This window comes from Prionailurus bengalensis, chromosome A2 (genome assembly GCF_016509475.1).
Source record: "Prionailurus bengalensis isolate Pbe53 chromosome A2, Fcat_Pben_1.1_paternal_pri, whole genome shotgun sequence".
In the NCBI taxonomy this organism is placed as follows: domain Eukaryota; kingdom Metazoa; phylum Chordata; class Mammalia; order Carnivora; family Felidae; genus Prionailurus; species Prionailurus bengalensis.
Window position 1 is genome coordinate 74,501,435 of NC_057348.1, and position 24,874 is coordinate 74,526,308.

The window sequence follows — 24,874 nt, forward strand, 5'->3', positions numbered from 1 at the left end:
AAAATTCTCTCGAGTATCTATGTGTAAGTGAGTCTGTTGAAATTTATTCTTGCCTGATAAGCCAGAGTAACATTTTTACCCTGTTCTGTTTGAAGGCTCTTGAGATCTGTCAACAGAGAAACTTTGTGGAAGAGACAATTTATCTTCTGAGTAAGTAGCATTTACTCCCTTTGGTCCCTGTAAGCTACACAACGGGGCGATGGTGTCATGTAAATTGTCTGAGAATGGACATCAGCTTTAGGCCACGGTCACACAAAGCTTAGAGCCTATTCCCTATAAGAATTTAACATATGGAAAAGGAGACTTCACAGCTCAGTAGTGAAGGAAACGTTATTTAATAAATGCTACTGAGATAACATCTTCGTTTTGTGTAATAAACCAGACTGTATCAGCTGACACATCACAAATAAACTGTAGATGGGTTGGTGAGTTTGTCTATTTAAAAAAAAAAAAAATGTCAGCCGGGCGCCTGAGTGGCTCAGTCAGTTAAGCATCCAACTTCGGCTCAGGTCATGATCTCGTGGTCCGTGGGTTCGAGCCCCGCGTCGGGCTCTGTACTGACAGCTCAGAGCCTGGAGCCTGTTTCAGATTCTGTGTCTCCCTCTTTCTCTGACCCTCCCCTGTTCATGCACGCTCTCTCTCTCTCTCTCTCTCTCTCTCTCTCTCTGTCTCAAAAATAAACGTTAAAAAAAAAAATTAAAAAAAAAAAACGTCAGCCTATTTTACCATGATCCTGGTAGAAAATAATGTTCACTGTCAGTAATCACACTTTAAGTGTGAAAATGCGGTTGAATATGGACATTCTGGAGAGAGGAAAACTGTTTGGTATAATCTAGTTCTGAGTTGCCCCTAGGCCTCTGGAATGGCCTCCGTATGTGTCATAGTTTTTGTACCAGGGGCACAGGACCTACTGTCTTTCCCATTCCTCCTAAATGAACCACTTGCAAAGAAGCAGGGTGGATTCCTGAAGGTTCCCCAAGGAAGCTCTATGCAGATATTTGTGGTATAAGCACAGAGTTCAGACATTAGGTGTTTCTCCAGCATCTCTTCCCCAAAAATACTCCAGTCGGGTCGATTTTTGTCACAAGGTCACATTGTCTTAGCAGACAAGGAAGTAGAGGACTTACAAAGGGAGACATAATCTCCTTTTTTAAAGTTATAAAAACTTGAAAATCCTACACATATTTTAAAAATTAACCATTTTAAAGACCTAAGACAATGGGAATAATATTTGTAGGACAAACAGGATGCTATAGAAGGTACGACAGATTGGGATCTCATTTTATTCCCAGGCCAGCTGTTATCACTGGGTAATGGCGGCTCAGAACGAGGAGGATTCGAGACCCGCTACTGGTTCCTGCCACAGGGCTGGCACTTGCTGTCCCGCCTCTGAGTAAAGCTTTCTACGTGTACTGTGTTAAAGACTCGTGGAAACTGTTAAAGCCATTAAAATACCAGTAGATCAACGGGCAAAGTGTGTAAAGATAATTAACCGAATAAAAGCATAGCTGGTAAAAATTTCATTTAATGAGGGCAGTTGGAAGGCTTTCCCCTGAACTTGGAGAGAAGGAAATGAGGTAGCTGATAGTTGAACTTGCATTTGGCACAAAGTGTATCAAAAGAGCAAATCCAAAGCTACCTCAAGAGGCAGAATGACTCCAGGACCTTTAAGTCTTAACTGTGCCTGGGTATGAGCGTGTCCAAAAGAAATACACATCTGTCAGAGGGAAGTCGGAATCTGACAGACTGGGTCAGATTTCAGATCTGCCGCATAGTAGCTGTATGATCTTGGCAAGTTATTAATGTTTCTGTGTCCACTTCCGTAAGACAGAAATATTACTGGAACATCCCTCGTAGGATTATAGTGTCGATTAAATGATGTAATTTATGTGAAGCACTTACACGAGTACTTACCACAAAGGAAACACCCAGTAAATAGGGAGATTCATTATTTCACTGTGTTTAAATAGTAAAGGCTAATGTCACATAAGAAAACAGTAGCCTTCAAGACCAGAGATGCATAAACAAGAGGTAGGCGATTTCTTTAAAAATGTTTTATTAAAAGATCCTAGGGGCGCCTGGGTGGCTCAGTCGGTTACGTGTCCAACTTCGGCTCAGGTCATGATCTCACAGTCTGTGAGTTCGAGCACCGCATCGGGCTCTGTGCTGACAGCTCAGAGCCTGGAGCCTGTTTCAGATTCTGTGTCTCCCTCTCTCTCTGACCCTCCCCCATTCGTGCTGTGTCTCTCTCTGTCTCAAAAATAAATAAAAACGTTAAAAAAAATTAAAAAAAAAAAAAAGATCCTAAATGAAGTATTTCTCCCATCTTTGCTAGGCCGAATGGGCAATAGCCGAAGTGCCCTGAAGATGATCACGGAGGAGTTGCACGATGTTGATAAAGCGATTGAATTCGCCAAGGAGCAAGACGACGGAGAACTCTGGGAAGACCTGATTTTATATTCCATCGACAAACCTCGTAAGCAGAAAAGCCCATCTGCGATCAGGCCTCTTATCTCTCAATACAGCCAGTGACATCTAGAGTAAGAATGATCTCAAGACCCACTGGGTGGAAAATAGGGCGAAGTATCTGTGATAAAAATAGGCTAAGTACCTTGTAACGACTTCCAGTGCTTCTCCTGTGCAGAGAAGCCTGGGGCCCCATCACTTTGAATGATCTGAATGTGAAAAACAGGTGGTTAACCTGATGATATTCACTGTGTCCCCGTCAACATCTTCTTACCTACCATACCAACCTCAGTAAATGTGAGCCAGCTGAGTTTTGTTTTTCCAATTTGTGTACAGGGGCCTTTATTTTGAAAATGTAAAGCCCTTGCCAGTGCCTTTTTATATGGACCCCTAGAACTGTCACTACACACTGACGGTCCTTGGATGTTTGCTGGGACAGTAACTGGCGGTCTCTCCGTCCCGCCGTACTGCCTCAGTGCAGCTCCAGGAGCATGAGTGTGTCGCCACCACGGGATTGTCTGCCTCCAGGGCTCCCATTTCGGAAAGAAATACGCAGTCACCCAGCAGTAACCCAGGCCCTCTTTTGAAGATCTAGAAATGATTCCAAAACTGGCAACAGTGGTTCAAAGTCTGCTCCCTTCCCTTCGCTATTTTAGTAAGAAGGCTTCTCTGTTCCAAGGCTCTCAAGTTTTAGAAACTGCTCTCGGGATTGTCTTTTTATCAGAGATGCAAGAGGATAATGCGGTTCAAGTCAGTTGCAGATGTAGATTGTCACATGCGCGTGCATCTTTGAGAATCTAACTCAGTGTGAGAAAGTCGTCGTTTACCGACCTTCAAGGAGGCAGGGTGGGTGAAACGGAGCACAGCATGACCTGGCCCGGGGTCTGGCCTGGGAGTGAATTTGGCTTTTGACTTGCTAGGTATGTGACCCTGGATGAATCAGGCAACCACCCCATTTCCCTTTTCTGTAAAATGGAGGCAAACAACACTGCTACCTTGCCGAACATTGGAGAAAAGGGACAGCCAAGCCATAGTGTAAACTCTCGGTAAATGTTAGGCATCAGCATGGCAGGCTGTGTTCTGAAGTCCTCATCTGCTCTCGAGCTGTTTTTAACTCATGGGGCTTCTCCTTTATGTCATGAAGTGAAAAGAAAGTTAGTTTTTGGGAATTCAGCAATTTAAATGGTTTTAGCACTTCCTTTAAAGGAAATAATTTGGGGGGCACCTGGGTGGCTTAGTCGGTTAGGCGTCCAACCCTTGACTTCAGCTCAGGTCATGATCTCGTGGTTTGGGAGTTGAAGCCCCACATTGGGCTCTGGGCTGACAGTGCAGAGCCCTCTTGGGATTCTGTCTCCCTCTGTCTCTGCCCCCGTGCTGCTTTCTCTCTCTCTCTCTCTCTCTCTCTCTCTCTCTCTCTCTCAAAATAAAAATAAAAATAAGCTTTAAAAAAATAAAGGAAATAAGTTTTTATTTGAGTCACTTTTGGCCTAAAACTGCACTATGTAAACTGCTTATGTCCTAATTATTGCATGTGCTATTTTGCAGCATTTATAACTGGCTTACTAAACAACATTGGCACGCACGTAGACCCAATTCTCCTGATTCATCGTATTAAGGAAGGAATGGAGATTCCCAATTTGAGAGACTCCTTGGTTAAAATTCTGCAAGACTACAATTTGCAAGTAAGTATCCTTTCTTGGACAAACCCGCCTGGGGGGTGGGGTGGGATGAGTTGACTTCCGGATAAACATTTATAGGGTTATTTTCGAGATCTAAGAATTCATTTGGATAACCACATTTGCTTTTGGCCCAGATATTTGGGAAACTCATGGAGTAGAGAAATAAGAAATCTCCCTGGAAGCTACCGAATTGTTTTAACCATTCCCAAATTTCCTCTCCTTGATACTCATGCTTCCATTTATGTGATTGATGTCACATGGCATTTGCAAGGCTGAGGGGTGGTTGCACTGGCTGCTGGGCCACTCAAACCAGTTTTGAGTAGAATGAGTATTGTGTCCGCTGGGAAGAATAAAAAACATGTTTTTCAAATAATTCTTTTATTTCCTTGAAGTTTCTCAGTAACCCATTGCCTAAAACATGTTGAATACGTGATCTCATTTAACATTTTGTCTGCTTCCCCGACCATTACAACCTCGTTGTCTGTAATAGTTCAGAACTTGGTGATGAAAGCAATGGAATGCCTTATTTTCATATAAGTAATTAATATGCTAATTACAAAGCACCCTCCCCTTTTCTCTAAAAGGACTCCTAACAATTACTATTTCCCGGGAGGCTGGTAGCTTCCACAGAACTTGAAACTGTTGAAAGCACATTTCTTTAACAGTTTGGACTCTTCTTTCTCTACTTCGTTTGAAAATGAGTTTCTATTAGGATAGAGGGAAATTGCTTTCCTGGAAACACAAAGATTTTGCAGGCAGAGCCAGAGGATAAGGTTCCGGGGAGAGAAGTGATTGGCAGGTTAAGTAAGGAGAGGAGCGTCATGACGAGGATTTGTGGGGCCCCTGGCCGCTGTGAGGGGTGCCGAGTGGGGGGCTGCCCGCTGCACTTGGGCTGGTGGGCACAGGTAAGAGGAGAAGTTGAGAAAGACTGATGGCAACAGGAAGTCGAGGGACTGGTGGAAAAGCAGGACAGAGGGACAAGAATGTGGGGCCCGGAAGTTGGGGTGTGGTCACATTAAAATTTCCAAACGCGTCCTCGTAAAATTTCCAAAGGGGTCCTTCAAAAAGTAGGGTGAAGGGTGAGGGTCGTCAGTGTGGAATTAGTCCTGAGACTGTGGGGGCAGTGAGTCCTCCCCGAGGGTGCTGAGGGATGCGGGTGGGAGGGCTGGAGCCAGGCCCCAGCACCTCGGTGAGCTGGGAGGCCAGCCTCTCGGCCTTCTGGGGCTATAGCACTGAGTAGCACAGCTTAAAGGAGAAGGGGTTTTCCTGAGGGCAGGACGCTAGAGGACAAGGGGCCTTCCTCAGGAGGGCCTGCGGGAAGTCGGGGTCCCCAGAGAGATGGGTGTTTGGTGCAGGCAGAGGTAGAGGGTTTCTTGCGTGCCAAGCTTTGAGATACACACGTGCTTATTTACAGAGGAACTGGGAGGTTGCGGACAGCCCGGGGAAAGGTTTTCAGGACAGAGAATGAGCCGGACGGGAAGGAGAGAGAATTGGGATGGGTGACTAGGTAGGCATTGTGGGCGGTGCCCCAGGGCTGCGGGAAAGTGGTCCAGGCGGGGGAACACTTCCTGAGTTCTGAGGTTGGAACCGGGCTTTGGGGAAAGTGGTTTCAGCGTCTGACCTCATAAGGCCCTGCATGTGAATGAGCCTGATGATGATCTGTGTACTTCACGGGCTCTTCCCAGGCCCGGGTGTGCCGGGACCTGCTCGAAGTTTCAAGTCAGGATGTGTTGAGAAGTCATTTAGGTGCGGTGTCCCTGAGCATCTCTGCCCCATGGAAGGCGACAAAATGATCAGTCCTCTGTCCTCCAGATTACAAATGCATCAAGCTTAGCCTCTCGGTTGAAAATGTGCCTGTTTTCCCAGGCTCTACAGTGCCGACAGACACACCTAATAAATCCCTCTTACTAGGCTATTAATCCAGAGAACCAAACTCCCGGGCCTGACTGGATTTCACTCCTCATTCATTTTTTATGAATAAAATTGCATTGTTCTGAGTCAGCCAGGAATAAAAATAAATTATTAGATGCAAAATGAATTCCATATTAAAAAATCATCCACTAAAACAGCTGATAAATCAATATTTTATCCTCTTAATTATGTTTTTAAGTGGACTGAGAGCTTTTCCTTAAGACATGTAAGTGTGCAGTTGGTGATGCGTTGAGGAGGCCGGGAGTTCCTTCTCCAGTGGATCCCATAAACCTGACCAGGGAGTGGCCTCTGGGATGAGGGGCGGGACCCCCGGGGAAGGTTGCAGAGCCTCTGGGAACTGCACCTGGGTCTCCCCTGGAGCTCGGACATCTCACTGGAAGGTACAGAGAGGACACGCTGAACTTGGGCAGGTGGTTCAAACAATTCCAGGGGACGCTCCCTTCTTATATGTGACGAAAGACTTTAGAAGTTTTTTCTATACAAAAGGCTACTGTCTGTCATTAATGGCCACTTATATTCTTTCTCCAGGCAACCTGTTAAAAATAACTTAAGCCTACTTCTAGATTATAGAGCATTTGGAAGTTTTCAGAAAGGTTTCACATACATATTTTTCACTCCTGGTCTCTTTCGTTTGTTCCATAAAAGTATATAGTTGATTTTTACATGTTCTCGCAGGATAAAAATGGCTAGCTCCGGTAATCTCCCAAACTGGGGGGAAATTTTGCAGATGCATGTATTTGCGAGGACCTGGAACCTTCTCTGTTGGAGGCAGGGCGGAGGGGAAGGCCCCTGGCAGATATCGCGGACCATTCAGTAAACAAGGATCCACGGTCAGATGTCAGGGAAAGGGCTCCTCCACGTTGGGAATGTCTTGGGCAGATTTACAGTAAAATGTGCTGCACATACAGTAAAATGTGCTGTAAAATGTCTTTCGCCACTGAGAATGCTTCGGGAGAGCACTCATTAGCCAATAGCTTAATTGGAAACAGAAAGCAGGAAAAGTTGTGGGAAAAAATTTAAAATAAGTATCTCCTCTGGTTTTAAATTTTGATGTTTTCCAAAATGCAATAACTCTCCTCAGCTGAAGTTCAGCACGAGGCGCGTTAGCGTTCTGTGACATCATTAATTTTTTTTTTTAACGTTTATTTATTTTTGAGACAGAGAGAGACAGAGCATGAACGGGGGAGGGGCAGAGAGAGAGGGAGACACAGAATCGGAAGCAGGCTCCATGCTCTGAGCCATCAGTCCAGAGTCCGACACGGGGCTCGAACTCGCGGACAGCGAGATCGTGACCTGAGCTGAAGTCGACGCTTAACCGACTGAGCCACCCAGGCGCCCCATGTGACATCATTAAAGTGAAGAAAGATCTCCCCTCGGCCGCGATGTTGGTGTTTACATTTTTAAAATTTACTTTATTATCATGTTTTTGTACCTTGTTACACAGTTCGTATAATGACTCAACAAATTTTACAAGCTTCATGAAATCCATAAGATGAAAGTAGTCCTGATTGTATTTCATAAACTTAAAATGTTCCTAGTCCTGGGGCTCCTGGGTGGCTCAGTCGGTTAAGCATCCGACTTTGGCTCAGGTCATGATCTCATGGTTCGTGGGTTCAAGCCCCACATCAGGCTCTGTGCTGACAGCTCAGAGTCTGGAGCCTGCTTCGGATTCTGTGTCTCCCTCTCTCTCTGCCCCACCCATTTGCACTCTGTCTCTCTCAAAAATGAATAAACGTTAAAAAAAAATTTATAAAAAAAAAATGTTCCTGAGCCTGATTTCAAGGACAAAAAGCTTTTGTGTAATGTAAGATTATTTTCAAAACAGTATGGTATAAATGACATTTCAGTGCTTACATGAAACTGACAATAGTTTCCAAATTATTTTTATGCTATAGATTTTTCATGTTTATATTTTTAAAATATTTTTATTTCTAAATTTAGCATTCATATCCGTTTCTGTTTTTATTTTCCCAGAAAAGTTCTAGCACTTTTGTTCCTATGGTCTTGTTTGACGGCCATTTCATAGTGGTCATTAGGGACTACTTCCCATATCACAGATGGGAAGGCTGTCTCAAAGGATTTGCCAGCCTGGGAAGCTGGTGAAACTGGGTTTGAGCCCAGGTCTTCTGACTCCATCTTGTGTATTCCTTACTGTTTGGTTGCTCCGTTGGTCTCTGGAGATGCATTTGCGGTCCTGGCAGGTTACAACAACAGAGGAGTATCCGAGATTGACCAGGCAGCCTGCTGTCTTGGAAAAGCAGTGGACGTGATGTTTGCAGAGCTGGACTCCGGTCCTGGCTTTGTCACCAACAAGCCTGTGGCCCTTTGGGAGGGCACCTAACCCTTCTGGATCTCAGCTTTCCCATTCGATTAAATCAGCATTTGCCAGCCTGGCTACACACCCGACTTCCCTGAATTCTTTTAAAACTTACTTTGTTTCAGTAAAATAAAACCTTCCAGATCTGCTAGATGAGAATCTCCTGGGGAGGACTAGGGGACTGAATCCACTCTGATGTTCCTAATCGCTAAGCCTGGCGCAAGTCTGTGCGTTGACATTCGGCATTTAGGAACTGGGAGATTAGATGATCTCTAAAGTACCTTCCGTCTCTCAAGTTCTTCAGAGAGTCATTTCAGAAACATGCCTTTATGTTGTGCCATTTCTTCTTCTTCCTCATCTCTCTGCTTTGAAATCCAGAGACAAATAATTAAGAGGAAATAGTGACTTCTTTCTTACCTGCCTTTTTTTTATTTTTATGTTTATTTTTGAGAGAGAGAGAGACACACACACACACACACACAGTGTGAGTGGGGAGGGGCAGAGAGGGAGACACAGAATCCTCGAACCAGACAATAGGCTCTGAGCTGGCAGCACAGAGCCTGACGCTGGTCTCGAACCCACGAATGGGTCAGATCATGACCTGAGCCGAAGTCCGATGCCTAACCAACTGAGCCACCCAGGCACCCTTGTTGCCTACCTTTTTTGGGGGCTCAGATGGGTGGTTTCTTATTCAAAGTACATAAACTCTTCATTTCTTCCAAGAGATATATATTTTTTTAATTTATAGATCTCTCAAATGGATTTAAAATGGATTAAGCGGATTTAAAATGGATTTTTTTTCCCTCTCAAATGATTTCCATTTGGCGTCATAGCAGCTTTTAGGTGACATAGGTGGCCTATGACTACCAGGTGTAGCTTCTTTAATCAATCTGGCACGTGTATACTTTGTGCTGTTGTAAATTGAATACGATTGTAATATTGTTTTTGAACTCCCAACATGAGACCTTAGAGCCTTTCTGTTTTTTCCTTATTTCTCTGCATTTCATCTTCTTTGATGATAATCTCAACAAAAAGCAAAGCTTTTTCAATTAGAATTCACATCCCATAGCATCATAGCCTACCTGATGGGTTAGAAATTAGGCAAAATGGTTACCCTGGCTAGCTCCGGGATTGGTATCGTACTGGGGCTTGTAAACCCAGGTAACTCTCTGTGTTTTGCAATTCTGATGACAAGCACTGCAGCATGAACAAGGCAATGTCAGCAAAAAATTCAACACTCCGAGAATCTTTTAAAATAAAAATATCAGAAACTCGGCAATTTTTTATGGCATTTTTCCCCCCACAGCAGCTGTTTCCAATGAAGCATAATAACATCACTGATGTACGATTCTTTTATTGCTTTATAAAATATCTATGAGTCTGATGCTTTGCACCAGGATGATGATCAATGACGATGAACTGCAGAGAAATCAGGAAAAACCGGGAGACTCTATCTAGAGTCTTCTGTTGGTTTTTGACAGCTGTCTTATAAATACGTTCTTTAAATTCACAGTAGAACAAGGTATGCTTACAACAGACCGATTCTAGATCCTACAGCTGGTTGGTTGTCTTGAAAGTGGTGAAGATGAAAAAGTGAAGGTAATGCTGGAAAGCTTTGCTCTATGGAGAAAACAGTGCAATGGTGAGAAAACAAGAGTTGAGAACAGAGTGTGGGGAGAAAAAATAAGGAAATGTCCCATAAGCAAAATGAATCTCTGGAAGGAAATGTGGTACTTGCTAAGCAACGCCCACACACACTTTTTGAGATGAAAGCTTGACGCCATTATGAAGTTGAGGAAAGAAAAGACCAGTGGTGTGCTTCCCTTGGTGAAATTCTAACATGAACTGGAGCTTCTAGTCTGAGATGTGGATTACACAGAAGAATGAGAAGTGCTGTGACAATCTTAGTATTTCCAAGAACTAAAATACTACATCAAACTCAAAGGCATTATTAGTTAAGTGTCATTTAAAACAAAGACATGAGGGGCACCTGGGTGGCTCAGTCTCGGTTGAGCATCGTACTGGGGCTCAGGTCGTGATCTCGTGGACTGAGTTCGAGCCCTGCATCGGGCTCACTGCTATCAGCAGGGAGCCTGCTTCAGATCTTCTTTCCCCACTCCCCTATGTGCCCCTCCCCCACTCGTGGGTGCGCGCTCTCTCAAAATTAAACATTAAAAAAAAGACATGAAAAAATAGATCCCATAATAAAAAGAACACTATGATAGAAAATAGGAATACTTGAAAAATAACCAAATAGAACTCTTTGAAACTGGGTATTCATTTAAATTATCAGTTCAGTGCAAGGTCAATAGTAGATTGGACTCAGCTGAAAGGGAGAATGAACTGGAAGATCTGATGAAATGGTATATGCAGCACAGAGTAATTAAGAGATCATAGAAAAGAGTGGCCAATGGAGACAGGGAGGTGAGAATGCGTATGTCCTCAACCACAGGACTTCTGGAGGAGAGAAAAGACTAATAGGGAAACCTCTAACAAAGTTGATCAAGAAAAAGAAAAAAAAAATCCATATATGTTAGGAACAAACATGACAACTAGATGCAGACAAGATTTAAAAACTAAATGTTACAATTTTACATCCGTATATTTGAAAACTCAGTTTTCCACACCCAAAAAATAAATAATCCAGTGAAGAAATGGGCAGAAGACATGAATAGACACTTCTCTAAGGAAGACATCCAGATGGCCAAGAGGCACATGAAAAGATGCTCAACGTCGCTCCTCATCAGGGAAATACAAATCAAAACCACACTCAGGTATCACCTCACGCCAGTCAGAGTGGCCAAAATGAACAAATCAGGAGACTATAGATCCTGGAGAGGATGTGGAGAAACGGGAACCCTCTTGCACTGTTGGTGGAAATGCAAACGGGTGCAGCCGCTCTGGAAAATAGTGTGGAGGTTCCTCAAAAAATTAGAAATAGATCTACCCTATGACCCAGCAGTAGCACTGCTAGGAATTTACCCAAGGGATACAGGAGTGCTGATGCATAAGGGGCCCTTGTACCCCAATGTTTATAGCAGCACTTTCAGCAATAGCCAAATTATGGAAAGAGCCTAGGTGTCCATCAACTGATGAATGGATAAAGAAGTTGTGGTTTATATATACAATGGAATACTACTTGGAAATGAGAAAGAATGAAATCTGGCCTTTTGTAGCAACGTGGATGGAACTGGAGAGTGTGATGCTAAGTGAAATAAGTCATACAGAGAAAGACAGATACCATATGTTTTCCCTCTAATGTGGATCCTGAGAAACTTAACAGAGGATCATGGGGAAAGGGAAGAAAAAAAAAAAAGTTAGGGAGAGAGCCAAAGCCTAAGAGACTCTTAAAAACTGAGAATAAACTGAGGGTTGGTGGGGAGTGGCAGGGAGGGGGGGTGGGTGACGGGCATTGAGGGCACCTGTTGGGATGCTCACTGGGTGTTGTATGGAAACCAATTTGACAATAAATTTCATATTAAAAAAGAAAAGTCCGTTTTCTAGGAAAATCTAAATTACCAGTATTTACTCAAGAACAAATAGCCCTATAGTCATTAAATCAGTAGTCAGAACATAAAGCCACAATAAAAGCACTAATCCACAGTCAACTTTAGAGATTGGTTTTATCAAAGTTTTAAAACACAGTCAGTCCCCAGATATATTTTGTAGTTAACCTTTTAATTAAGCCAGGATCTGCGAGGAGGAGAGGGCAACATTTCTACCCTGCAAAGGAGGTGAGAAATGGTCTGTCTTCAGGACACGATGGACCCAACTGACACGTGAGGTCCCATCAGCTTCCCAAGAAGAGGAGGACAATGCTGGGAGGTGGCCAGCCAAGCTGTCACAGCCCTGCCATGTTGATTCAGTGAATAAAAGAACCATAAAATTCATTCCAGAGAGAAACCCAACATCTTGAAGACTGCTTTGCTGCTCATCTGAAAAAATAAAGAATAAAGCCTAAACAACCAAACCCAAGCAATCCCTATTTTACATAAACTTTTCCAGAGGATAGAATAGAAAAGCTCTTCAGTTCCCTGGGGGATGCTAGTCTAACCTTTCCAGCGTCCTAGGAGGGCAATCTAAGACCATTAGAGCCTTGTCTCTTTAACAAATGCAGAAAGGCTACACAAATCGTTAGCTAATTGAATCTAACCCTTTCATTGTTGACAGTATGTACATAACCGTAAATGTCATAAATTCTCTCTAAAGTAATCATCATCTATATGTTTGATACAATTCTAATCAAAACCCCCAAAGAATTATTTACTGTCCTAAGTTTTTGTACAAAGTGGCTAAGATTAAGAAGAATAAGGAGGGGAGATTTATCAGATATTAGAACATAATATGTGGGAACGTAAAATGGTGTAACTGCTTTGCAGAACTATTTGATAGGTACTTTAAAAATTAGGCATATACCTATTTCATAACCCAGCAGTTTTGCTCTTAAGTATTTATCCAAGATGAAAAGTAGGTCCACAAAAGAACTTTACAAAAAATGTCCTTTGCAACTTTATCCCTAATAGCCCTAGAGTGGAAACAGCCTAGATGTCCATCAACAGGAGAGTATATCTCCAGATTGCTGCCTCTTGGTCACAAACCAGATGCTGTATCTCCGGACCACACATCCACATTCCAGGCAGGAAGATGTGGGAAGCAAAGGGCTCTTTCCTGATGAGGCTTTGCTTTTTTATTTGGGAAAGGATGGCTTTCCAGCCTCTACGTTCATCTCATTGGCTAGATCTGTGTTGCATGAGTCCAGGCAGCTGCATGGTTTAGTTGGGGACACACTGAACATAGTTGAAGTCATGTTTGTAAAAAAGGAGGAGGGAAGGTAGCGGGCACGGAAGTGTCAGCTGGATCTGAAATCTTTTCTTTTTCTTCTGAATTCGATCTGAAGCATACGGTAACACCTTAATAGCTTTGCTCGATCTAAGTGCAGAGACTTGAGTATATTTTATACTCTATGTTTGCTGTATTTCACGATTTAAAACGGAAAGTAGCCCAAAGTAGTGGCAGAGGATATATTCAAAACGTGACTGGCAGTGACTCGATGGCATTTTGGTCATAAAGACCTGGATGGCAGGAGAGCGTGCCTGTGCCCCACGGACGTGAATAATGTCAGGTCTGCAAGGCTGGAGACCGTGGGAGGTGAGCGTCCACAGGTGGGAACAGGCTGCGTGTGACCACCTTGGAAGGTGGGAGTTGTCGGAAATCATGAAGTCAGAGAGGGCTGAAGAGGACAGAGTTGGACTCCGCCACCGATGTTTTAATAAAGGCGTTTGTGGGAAACACCAAGTATCCACTTTTAAGGTTGAAATAAATCAGTGACCACTACAGCCGATTTTTCACGAGTCACTGATGGTTGCTACAGCGAATGATCCATGGTCAACCTAATGCCTTGTCATGTCTGATGCTGAAAATAGTACCTATCTGATGCTACGGTGTTCCTGTGTGGGCTTCACTCACCTGCTCTGATTGCCCTCGGAGTACTCCCGGTTTTGTGGGATAACTGGTTCTTCTGCACCGATGGTAGCTGCATTTCGTGCTCTACCTGCCTGCCTGGTATCACGTAAATGAGAAACCGTTTTTGTGTTTTCCTGCTTTGGAGGCTTGGGTTTTGGGCAGATGAAGTATAAAATAACATATACTACGCTGTATTTGTGTATTTTCCCTTCTCCTGGCTGAGGGCCTGTGAATACTGAAGTTTTTCCTAGAAAATGCCTTGCTGTGGGCAGGCGGATTGTATGTATTTAGAAAAACGCAATCCTGGTAAAGAAACGGTTCCTCCTCAGTTTGCAGTTTTTTTTGCATTTTCTTTTTTAAATTTGCAGGCACTGTGGCTTCTGTCCGTACTGCTGGGTCTGCCCTTCCTCCTGTATCACTCGTGCGGGAGACCCACTCAGGGTCAGAGCCAGCTCGTTTTGAAACGTTTTACCAAAGATACTTTGACACTGTTTTTCTTAAGTTTTTATTTTGGTATCGGAGGCAGAGCAGTTTTCTATGTTTGGTTATCAATTTTCCTAAAGTTACTAACATCAGTATTTTTTTTTATTTTTGAGAGAGAGCGTGAGCGAGCGAGCACATACATGGAAGGGGCAGAGGGAGTGGGAGAGAGAATCCCAAGCAGGCTCCACATCATCACTGTGGAGCCTGACGTGGGGCTCAAACTCACAAACCGTGAGAGCAGGAGTCAGACGCTCCACGAGTCGAAGTCAGAAGCTTAATGCACTGAGCCACCCAGGCGCCCCTGGTATCAGTATCTCCTAGATCTCCTTCTTACTATATTTTTCTCTTCCTGTGTGCTTTAATGATACCCGTTAAAGTTTTATTGTCTTTTTTTAATGAATCAAAAATCCAATTTTTAATAGCATTTTAAAGAAGAAAACGTCATAGGCAGTGTCTCGATTAATGTAGAAATCGTAGAGCTTTATTTCCTGTTCAACCGTACTAGAAATGGCAGGTACAGAACTTAGATCTGGGCATCAGCTCTGTTTTCTTGAGTATTTGCTTTTGTAGGACTGGGGAGCAAGCCCTTGGGCTGCATTCCCCCAGCCCATGCTGTCCAGGATTTGAGAGGAGCGTGTATTAGTGTAGACACCGGGGATAGCAGAGCCCAGGTGGCCCAGTGGCATGAATTGAAAACCTGAAAAGCAAGACACATGCGTAGTATGAAGAAGGGTGGGACGCACCTCTTGAGAGCAGCATTCGCTGTGACCCAGAGCTGGACCAAGGGAGGCGGTGAGGGCATCATTCTGTGAATTTCCGGGACAGTTACATCTGACCGCACAGAAACGTGCATTAAGACCCATCGAGCCAGAAGAGTGAGCCACAGACCCTGCCACAGAGAGCCTCACTGCCCTTCAGGCCCTGAGTGTCCCCCTCTTAGAAAAGCAACAAGTTCTGGTTCAAAAAAAAAAAAAAAAAGGCACTTGGCATAAGCACACCTCACACAGCCTCTGCCAATTTCTAACAAAACACCTCGGAAAACCCATAACAGGCTGGAAACTCTCACCGGGGCCCATGGAACGGGGCAAAAGGTACAGCGGGTGGTCTGTCTCCTGTGCCCCAAGCAGGTGGGCACTCTCTGTCTCCATCCCACCCCGGCTCCGAAACACAAGGTGGGTGCCACCCAGCAGCATTGGCCTGCACTGTAGGTGTCGTGACTTGTGAGGCTGCTGCGGGGGTCCCTGCCTCTCCTCATTGTCCAGGCAGCGAGGGAGAAAATATGTAACTTACAAAGTAGCAGGAAAAATGCATAAAGAAAAAGCGCAGTACTGGGATGAAGAAAATGGATCTTGTAACAGAATATGAACATCTGTGGTCAGTTTTCAGTCGTCTGCCCCCCTTAAGAGTCCCCAAATTGGAGGGTTAACAGAGACACTTGAGACCCTTAGCACTGCGCTGAACAGTTGGGATGGGAGAAGAGAGGGATTGCGGCCAGGAGGGGGGTTAAGACAGAGATCCTGTCTGCTTAGCTGCTCTGTGCCCTGTTCCTTGTCTGTGATATGGACCCCGTATAGATCAGTGCAGTAGATAGACGGAGTTATCAAATGGAACATTCTGGAATAGCTGGTTTTCCATCCTGGAATGAGCAGGTCACAGAGGGGAAGAACTGCCAGGCAGAGTCCGAGTTAGGAAGCCTTGTAAGATAACGTCAGGGTTCATTAATACAGCCTTCCTTGCCAGACTTTTACATCCGTATGTCATTTCACAAGCGCTACAGGAACGGCCATACATTAAGTGCAGTTGTGACTGCACGGAGGCTGGAAAGGTTGGTCTGACAGGTTTGGAGGGAAGAGTGTACTGAGGGCCAGCAAGCAGTGAGTGCTTCCTCGGGCAGCTTCAAACACCAATTTTCTGAATCCCCAGTAAGAGGGTTCTCCCCCATATTTGAGTCTTCTAAAGATGCGGGTTTCGTTTTGTTTTGTTTTGTTTTGTTTTACAACGAATGCATTAGATCCTGCTTCGTGAAGGCTGCAAGAAGATTCTCGTAGCCGACTCTTTGTCCTTACTGAAGAGGATGCACCGGACTCAAATGAAAGGCGTTCTGGTCGATGGTGGGTATCATTGAAATAATCCTATTGGAACCATAGGCCTTGCTTTCAGAAGAGACAGAGCAAACAGAAAGGCTGTCTAATCCCAAGTGTGTGTGTTTCCTTGCAGAGGAAAACATCTGTGAGTCGTGCCTTTCCCCTATTCTTCCGTCAGGTAAGATGGTTGGCGGGCGGAAATCCCCCAAATATGTGTTTATGAGGAGAATTAATTTTTTTTAATTTTTTATATTTTTGAGAGAGAGAGAGTGTGTGTGTGTGTGTGTGTGTGTGTGTGTGTTCACGTGGGGGAGGGGCAGAGAGAGAGAGAGGGAGACACAGAATCCGAAGCAGGCTCCAGGCTCTGAGCTATGAGCACAGAGCCCCAACACCAGGCTCGAACTCACGAGCTGTGAGATCATGACCTGAGCTGAAGTCGGGCATTTAACCCACTGAGCCACCCAGGCGCCCCAGAATTAAAATTTTGACGTTAGCTAATCTATAACTTCTGGAATAATCTGTGTACAGAATTTCGGCCCACAACCCTACCCAGTTGCAGGCTGGCACCACCATTTTGTAAAGCTGAGGCACTCATCCTAGAGTGAGCCCGCATTACCTGGAAGGCTCGGGAAGCCCAGAGTGCTGGTACCCCCCCCAACACGTGCAGAGGCAGTAGTTCCCGAGCAGGACCCAAGAATTTGCATTTCCAACACATTCCCGGGTGACATAGATGCTTCTTCGGGAGCCATTCTTTGAGAATCATGGCTTTAGAGTAAAATAGAATGGAAAAACTACCATCAACATGTTTAAATTCCAAGGAAGAAGAATCATGTGTATCTAGGAAAAAAATTGTACACCAGCACAAAAAAAAAAATTGTACTTCCCTTTTCTTTAAACTTTTTCTCTGCTCTGTGGTTATGGGCCCCTAAGTTATCCCCGATTTCGACGGAAACCTACTATGTGCCGCCTCCTCAGAACACAAGCACGTGTTTATTTATAGTTGGTAGATATATATATATATATATCGTCGTGTGTAATCGGAGCGCCTTACGTAAGGATAGGACTGAAGAGGAAATTCCAGAATTTGAAAAGAGCAATTAAAGCATAGCTGTCGGGATGCAAAAAAAGTGCTCCTTTGATACAAACTCAGCACACAGAAGTACCAAGAGAGCTAGCTGCTGCAGGGTTTACTTAGCTTTAAGGGATAATCTAACAGCAACGTGAGAAGTCTGTTCCCCCCAGGGTCTTTTCTAGAGGAAATGGGTTTGAAGTGTTCATGTTAAAAACCGCAGCGGACGCAGGAAAAGTGAGCTTTCGCAGTGTTTTTAGGCCGTGTTTTAACAGACCTGCAGACCAGTGCACCTGCGGTGTGTAATTAAATTCTGCAGAAGTGCTCGCAGCACGGTGCAAGGTCACAGCCTAGGATTGTCACCCTGCTCTGCCCCCAAGTCACTGAGTGGTCCTGGCCAAGGCAGTAGGTGAACTGGCAGCATTTTTCTAAAGCCACGGAATGGACTGAGGGATATGGTGTGTATAGTGTGTGTGAGGGCACAGGGAAGGGAAGAGGGGATACACATCCTGATTTGTTTTAAGTCTTAGAATGGGGGAGGGGCGGAGAGAGAAACCCAAGCAGGCCCCGTGCTGTCAGCACAGGGCCTGATGCGATGCTCAGTGTCACAAACCATGAGATCATGACCTGAGCCGAAATCCAGAGCTGGACACTTAACTGAATGAGCCACCCAGTTTCCTCCTAACTTTTTTTTTTTTTTAATTTTTTTTTTTCAACGTTTTTTATTTTTGGGACAGAGAGAGACAGAGCATGAACGGTGGAGGGGCAGAGAGAGAGGGAGACACAGAATCGGAAACAGGCTCCAGGCTCTGAGCCATCAGCCCAGAGCCCGACGCGGGGCTCGAACTCCCGGACCGCGAGATCGTGACCTGGCTGAAGTCGGACGCTTAACCGACTGCGCCACCCAGGCGCCCCATCCTCCTAACTTTTAAAATAAACGTGGTTGCATTCGCTGGGAAGCGGTCCCTGGTTTGTAGGCGTAACTGACGTGGAGGTCTGTGACCTTGACTCAGAGCAGCTCGGTTGTGGTAGCTGCTGTGCGTTTGCTCCCAGCACCCCTCAGGGATGCCTCTGTGACCGTGCGGTCCTCCTGCGGCGGCTTCCTGCCGGAACGTTGAACCACAGCTGGACTTGCAGTTGGGATCGGTTCTCGAAGTTCCCGATCTGCCTGTTTCATTGGGTTCTTCTCTCTTTTCTGCCCTGTGCCCCCCAGATGCCGCTAAGCCCTTCAGCGTGGTGGCCTTCCACTGCCGCCACATGTTCCACAAGGAGTGCCTGCCCGTGCCCAGCATGGTGAGTGGGAAGTCCGAAGTCTAATGTGTCATCCTGTGGCTCTGTGGCTTCTCAGAATTCGTTCTAGATCCCACGAGAAAATGACTTTATTCCTCAAGGGTAAAGACGCTTAGTGTACTACCCAGTAGTGCCCCCTTCTCCGTGGTTGCGGTCACCCGCGGTCTGGAAGCAGGCAGTTGTCTTCCTGACGAACAGCCAGGTCAGTAGTAGTCTACATGATGCCTGTTTCGTTCCTCACTTCACCTCCTCAGGCAGGCATTTCCTCCTCCTCCTCATGGGAAGAGGGGTGAGTACAGTACAAGGTAAACCGCGTTCATGTAACTTTCATTGCAGTGTATTGTTATAATTGTCTGTTTTATTAGTTATCAATCTTGTGCCTAATTTATCCTAGGTAGGGATGTACAGAAGAAAGTGTATTTAGGGTTTGGTACTGTGGTTTCAGGCATCCCCTGGGGGTCTTGGGACATACCCCCACGGATAAAGGGGGATTACTGTGCTAAACACAAAATCGAGTGGATTCATGTAGGTACAGCTGTGAGATACAGTGAAAACCATTTTCTAGTGTTCACTTTTTCAGCCCGATTTCCGTATCGTGACACTGCTATTTTCAGTATCAAGTCATGTCCCCCATGTGCCCCCTGGTCACATTAGACTTGTTCTGCTGTGGGGGGGGTTCTTGGAGTCTCACAGAACCCTCTGTGACCCAGCAAAAATCTCCAGGAAATGGAGGGACATTTCCTAGCTTCCTCCCCACCCCCTGACCAATGCTCCCATAAGATTTCTGAATATGAGAATAGAAAGAGTTTTTATTTTTTTAAGGGTTATTTTTGAGAGAGAGCAAGCACACAGGGGAGGGGCAGAGAGAGGGAGACAGAAACCGAAGCAGGCTCCAGGCTCTGAGCTGTCAGCACAGAGCCCGATGCGGGGCTCGAACTCACGGACCGCGAGATCATGACCCAGGCAGCCGAAAAAGCTTTTTTAAAACCCGTGTCTTGTAATTACGTTTCTAGAATTCGCCCGCACAGTTCTGCAACATCTGCAGCGCCAAGCACCGAGGACCAGGAAGTGCCATCTTGGAGTTGAAGAAATAGCCCGGTTCGGCTGGTCACCCCTCCTCCCCGTGCTCTCCAAGACTGTTTTTGCAACAGTGGCAGCGTTCGTGGACACCAGCGCTGTTCAGAGATCTGTGCGTGTTTAGGTCACGCTCTGAAGAGGTGTGTTCATCTTTGCCTGCCTGCTCGGGGCTTCTCTCTGCAGGTGACGTCCCTGCCTGGGGCTCACACTCCACACTCGGTCGTTGGCTGGGTTCGTTCTTTAGGAACAGAAGAGAAGGGAGCGGGGTGGAAGTGAGGTTCTGGACCCTAGCGAGGCTTTCCGGCCATCGAGTGCACTGCCGAGAGCCGTCCCCGCTGCCTGGGCCCAGCTCCAGGACCTGCCCGGCAACTTGGACCTGTTTCCACGGCCTCTGCTTAATCAGCCCTCCCATTCTGGGGGTGGCTTTGGTTTATGGCATCAGCTGTGCTTCTCTTCTTAATAGGCATCTAATGAAACACTGTGTAAATTGTCACTTAGTCAAGGACATCTGGGAATACCAGGCACAGGCTGACGTCATGCTGTTTCACGTTGACTGATCATGTGTTCTCTGTGTCCTGACGACCAGCCATGTCCGGCCCTGGCAGACAGCCCATGTTTGTTGACTGAATAAATGTTCGCTCTTACAAAAGACTCCCTTGTAGTGAATTCTGGCCCCCTAAGAATGGAGGAGGGTTTCCACACCTCAGTGAGGTGTGAGGGGTCATGGTTGGGTCCTGCCAGCTGGGAGGAGGGAAGGGATGTTAGAGAATCTGAGAGGGAGTCTCAGGAGAAATGGGACCACCCAGTGGCGGGGCCTGGGCCTGACACGTGTCCTGCAGCCTTGTCGGCCCTCGGGGAACGCAGAGTGGAGGATGCAGGGACAGGATCCGAACTTGTGACCATCTTGCAGCGGTCGGCTTCATCCATCCTGGGCTATGTTGTGCCGACCTCCTGCCATGGGTGGAAAACACATGCTGTCACCACACTTAGTCCCACGGACACGAATAAATGCAACTCTCTGCTTTATTTTTTGGGAAGTGGGCGGGATGCTCATGCGTACTGAGAGCCTACCCACCACTGAGCCTGGCCCCGCCTTCCCACCAGCAGCACCTCGTTTCATGCTCAAGGCACCCCCCCAGGAAGAACATACCACATCCCACGGTATCCTGTCGAGCAACTGAAACTGGGAGACATCGTCACAGTCGCAGAGGTGACTGCGGAGCTCCAGGGCACGGCTCCCTGTAAGAAATCGGGGCAGAGGGCCAAATTCAGAGGAAATGCATGGTGGGTCTCCACAGCAGAGCCCCAAATTCTCTAGCAGACATCAGGCTTTTCCTGTTACTCCTACAGATCCCAAACTAGAAAGTCCTCAGCACCTCTCCGTATCTCATTCCCTTGTTCCAGTTTCTGCCGGTTTTCCTTGTGTTCTAACCAGAGAAATCCTTATTTCACCAAAAAGCTCACAAGTAAAGCCAATTTGTAAGCACACGTAAAAAGTAAAGCTGCTGCACTTATTTTGGGGAAGAGGGGCGTGGCTGCAAAGTGCATGTTCCCTCCCACCCCTGTACAGAAAGCCACTCTGAGGGTGAAACAGCCAAGTTCAAGGTTTTCTGGTGAGAGCCTGTTTTCTTCTAGTCAAAAGGATTTTTATACTAGTTTAAGAATGAAAAGTTCTCAACATTTTTTTTTTTTTTTAAGTTTGAGAGAGAGAAGGCAGCATGATTAGGGGAGAGGGGCTCAGAGAGGGAGAGAGAGAATCCCAAGCAGGCTCCACATTGTGAGCACAGAGCCCCCCCCCCCCCCCCCCCCCCAGGGCTTGAACTCACGAAACCACAAGATCACGACCTGAGCTGAAACCAGGGTTGGATGCTTAATCGACGGAGCCACCAGGCACCCTGACAAATTTTTAATTTGGTGGTTATAATCTTAACCTATATATTTTCATATTCTAAAAACAAGCATTCGAGCAATTACTGTGGTCGGGCGTTGTTGCAAGCACCATTTGTATTCTTTGTCCCAACTCCGAAACAGGACCCCCCCCCCCCCCCCCCGCCCCAACCTCATTATCTAATAGGAAGCTAGAGCCCGTAAGGCCGAATACATCTTGTGTCAGGTCAGGTAGCAGGCAGGCGGCCTTCAGAGGCCGTGATCTTAACCGCTGTGTATTTGATTTTTTTTTTTTTAAAGTATGCATTTGACCTGTGGTGGGTGGTCAGCACATAGAAAACAAAATCCTCTCCAGTCCTAGAAGGGAATTTGTTATAAAGTAGCCACTGGCTTACTGAATCATCGAGAGGACAGAGGAAGCAGATGCAGGGAGGGCGTATAGGAACACGTCACAAAGCCCCCCACAGAACTGGGCTGCCCAGGGCACCCCCAGCCCAACCTCCGTCAGAGGACAGGCGACACGGAGCATGTGAACCACCACTTTTAAGTAAACTGTGTAAATAAAAGTAGGCACATTTCTCAGTTTCTTTTCATGCTCAGTCAACACTGAATAAGGATTATGTGTGCACGTCCGTGTAGGAAACCTTTGTATGTGCTAAATACCACACCAGTTTATTCTGGCTTCTCTAACCAAGACTCAGGCTATTGAAACTCTGCCAGTTTCGATACTAAGCAGTAACTGACTTCCCAGACCCCCATCCTGGGCTTGCCGCTGATTGTCATTTTATAAAATCTGGAAAGAAATGCCTTTCCTCCTGCACCTCCTGTCGGGGTGATTCGAATCAGTGTGATATTAGGGACACAGGTACGATAGGAGAGAGAATGAAAAACGTGACTTCCAGGAGCAGGGATCCCAGAGTTAGCCAATGCCCGGCCTTTCTTTACACGGACCCAGAATGGTGATTCTAAATGAAAATGGGGTCATGTCGCTTCTCTTTGAACCCTCAGGAATCCCAGTGCCCCGGATGTGAAGGGACTTCAGGATTGGTCCCCGAGCTCGGTTCCCCATGCTTTCCCATTGCTCTCCTTTAGCCGACAGCCCCGGGGCTCAGTGTGACTGACTCCTCGCCCACCCTGGCCTCCTCAGATAGCTCACCTGTCCTAGAAGGCACCCGGGGCTCCGTCTGCCTCTGGCATACCACACTGCAGCGGTCCACGTGCACAGACTCAGGTCTGCAAAAGAGTAACATTTAAATCCTCTCTCAAGGGGGTGCCTGGGTGGCTCAGTCAGTTAAGCATCCAACTTGGGCTCGAGCCCCGCGTCCGGCTCTGTGCTGACCGCTCAGAGCCTGGAGCCTGCTTTGGATTCTGTGTCTTCCTCTCTCTCCGTGCCCCTCCCCTGCTCATGCTCAGTCTCTCTCTCTCCAAAATGAAAAAAACATTAAAATCAATCAGTCTTCTCGAACCCATAGTCTACCTTGTGGTGTGAAGTTCATCTCAGTTCATGGTAGATAAATCGGGCTTTGCTGTAGTTTAGGGACGCCTTCTTTCTTCTGTGGTGGCGGCAGGGATCATCTCAGTGCGTCCAGTATCCATGAGAAGAAGGCATCTCGTCAGTTGGCCTCTGTCCACACTGGCGCTGGTTGGAAGGCCACCATCCCCACAACCTGCTCTCCCCTGCATCTGCCGCGGGCATCTCCCAGATCTCTGCAGTCCCAGCCTGTCCCTGGTCCCCGCTTCTTGTACTGCCCCTGATGCTCCTGACCACCAAGCTTCTGTCTGCCTCGTGGCCCTGGTACCTGGGAAATTCAGTCTGGTCAATCGAGTTGGTCTCCGTCTGTTGCCTCCTTGCCGTTCCCAAGAGTGTGCGTGGTAGGTGTGCGGGGGACAGAAACGTGTTGGTTTGTAAGGCTGGCTGCTTCTCAGAGGAAACAGGAGGTGGGGACCCTCACATAGCTATCTGCTGAGTCCATCTTTGCTGAGATTGCAGTGTGGGGCTCAGAGCAAGGTGGCCCTTGCCACTCAGCTCTCTTCTCTCGGGACCGGTCTCCTCGGGCTCTCCCCCAGTCTGGTTGAGTGCTTCCTACAGGCGCAGTGGAACTGGCTGCCACGTTATGTATCGTTGATGGTACCCAAAGTCTGAGGGGCCTGCAGGCTGTTGGCTCTGTGAATTTTTAAGAACTTAAAATATGTCTGCCTCTACAGTGGACTGGGAACCAGGAACAAGGAACATACCGTGTTCCCCTCTCCCCTGGTAGAGGGGCACCCAAGCACCTGACAATGTCTGCTGAATGGAAGTCCAGCCTTTCTCCCTTGTTCAAGATCAAGAAACGTACACCTTCCAGCATCCTGTGACATGAGGGACAGGACTTGTAAATGTGGTAGATGTGCTCATCCAGAGACCCACTGTCTCTTCCTCCCTTTTGGGGTCTTCACGGCCACCATCAACAAGTCTCCTTTGTCTCCATTCTTCCACAGTCGGTACAATTTATTCTCAAGTGCTAAAATCCTTCTTTGAGTGCCCTTCCTCCTGTGTCTCCCCATCCAGTCCGCCATCTTTTCTCCCCATCTCCCTCTCTCTTCCATGCTCACTGCCATGGTCTTGACCCAGATTCTTACCGTCAAGCCTCTAGATGGATCAGAACCAATCCCTTCTCGGTGTTCCTGCCTGCAGTACCCACACTTCTGATTTATCCTGCACTCAGTTTCTGCATGAATCTCCCTTCCAGACTGATCCAGTCAAGTTCCCAGACATTTTGCTATTCCCAGTGCTAACACTCTCTCGCTCTCTACAGTACGTTTTTCCACGTATTCGGTTCCCCTCTTCCAACTCCTCAGTTTAGATCCCATCCAGCCTTCAGAGTCTAACTTAATGTCTCCCCGGGTCCAGGTCCTCCCCAACGTACTCTGCCCCCCACCTAAAGCGGTCTGCACTCTGACCTCCCACGGCCCTGGCAGAAGCAAGACAAAGGTATTTGTGATACATACCTATACGTGAATTGTTCGTCACCAAATGCATGCTACAGAAAGGCCACTCAGTAAATGTCCCTTACTGGACTGAACAAAGACCTCATTCTCCTGCTGGGCATGGGGTTCTTTCCTCTGGAAGGAGTGTTGGTGATATTAT

At 46.5% G+C, this 24,874-nt stretch overlaps 1 protein-coding gene and 1 long non-coding RNA gene across 3 annotated transcripts in view; one reads left to right on the top strand and one right to left on the bottom strand.

Annotated features, from left to right (window-relative positions):
- Window positions 1-20,511, top strand: part of VPS41 (VPS41 subunit of HOPS complex) — a 186,199-nt gene extending 165,688 nt beyond the window's left edge. For both annotated transcript variants that reach the window (XM_043588529.1, XM_043588530.1), the window contains 7 exons: window positions 96-150; window positions 2,336-2,476; window positions 4,012-4,148; window positions 16,352-16,451; window positions 16,558-16,602; window positions 18,707-18,786; window positions 19,797-20,511. In XM_043588529.1, the coding sequence (XP_043444464.1) occupies window positions 96-150; window positions 2,336-2,476; window positions 4,012-4,148; window positions 16,352-16,451; window positions 16,558-16,602; window positions 18,707-18,786; window positions 19,797-19,877 (639 nt within the window). In that variant the 3' untranslated portion in view covers window positions 19,878-20,511. The remainder of the gene's footprint in view (window positions 1-95; window positions 151-2,335; window positions 2,477-4,011; window positions 4,149-16,351; window positions 16,452-16,557; window positions 16,603-18,706; window positions 18,787-19,796) is intronic.
- LOC122487718 lies at window positions 20,425-24,119 on the bottom strand. The gene is made up of 3 exons (XR_006298449.1): window positions 23,225-24,119; window positions 21,011-21,099; window positions 20,425-20,811 (listed from the first exon to the last, which is right to left on the bottom strand). It is a non-coding gene; the product is annotated as an uncharacterized LOC122487718 (long non-coding RNA).
- Between the last annotated feature and the right edge of the window lie 755 nt (window positions 24,120-24,874).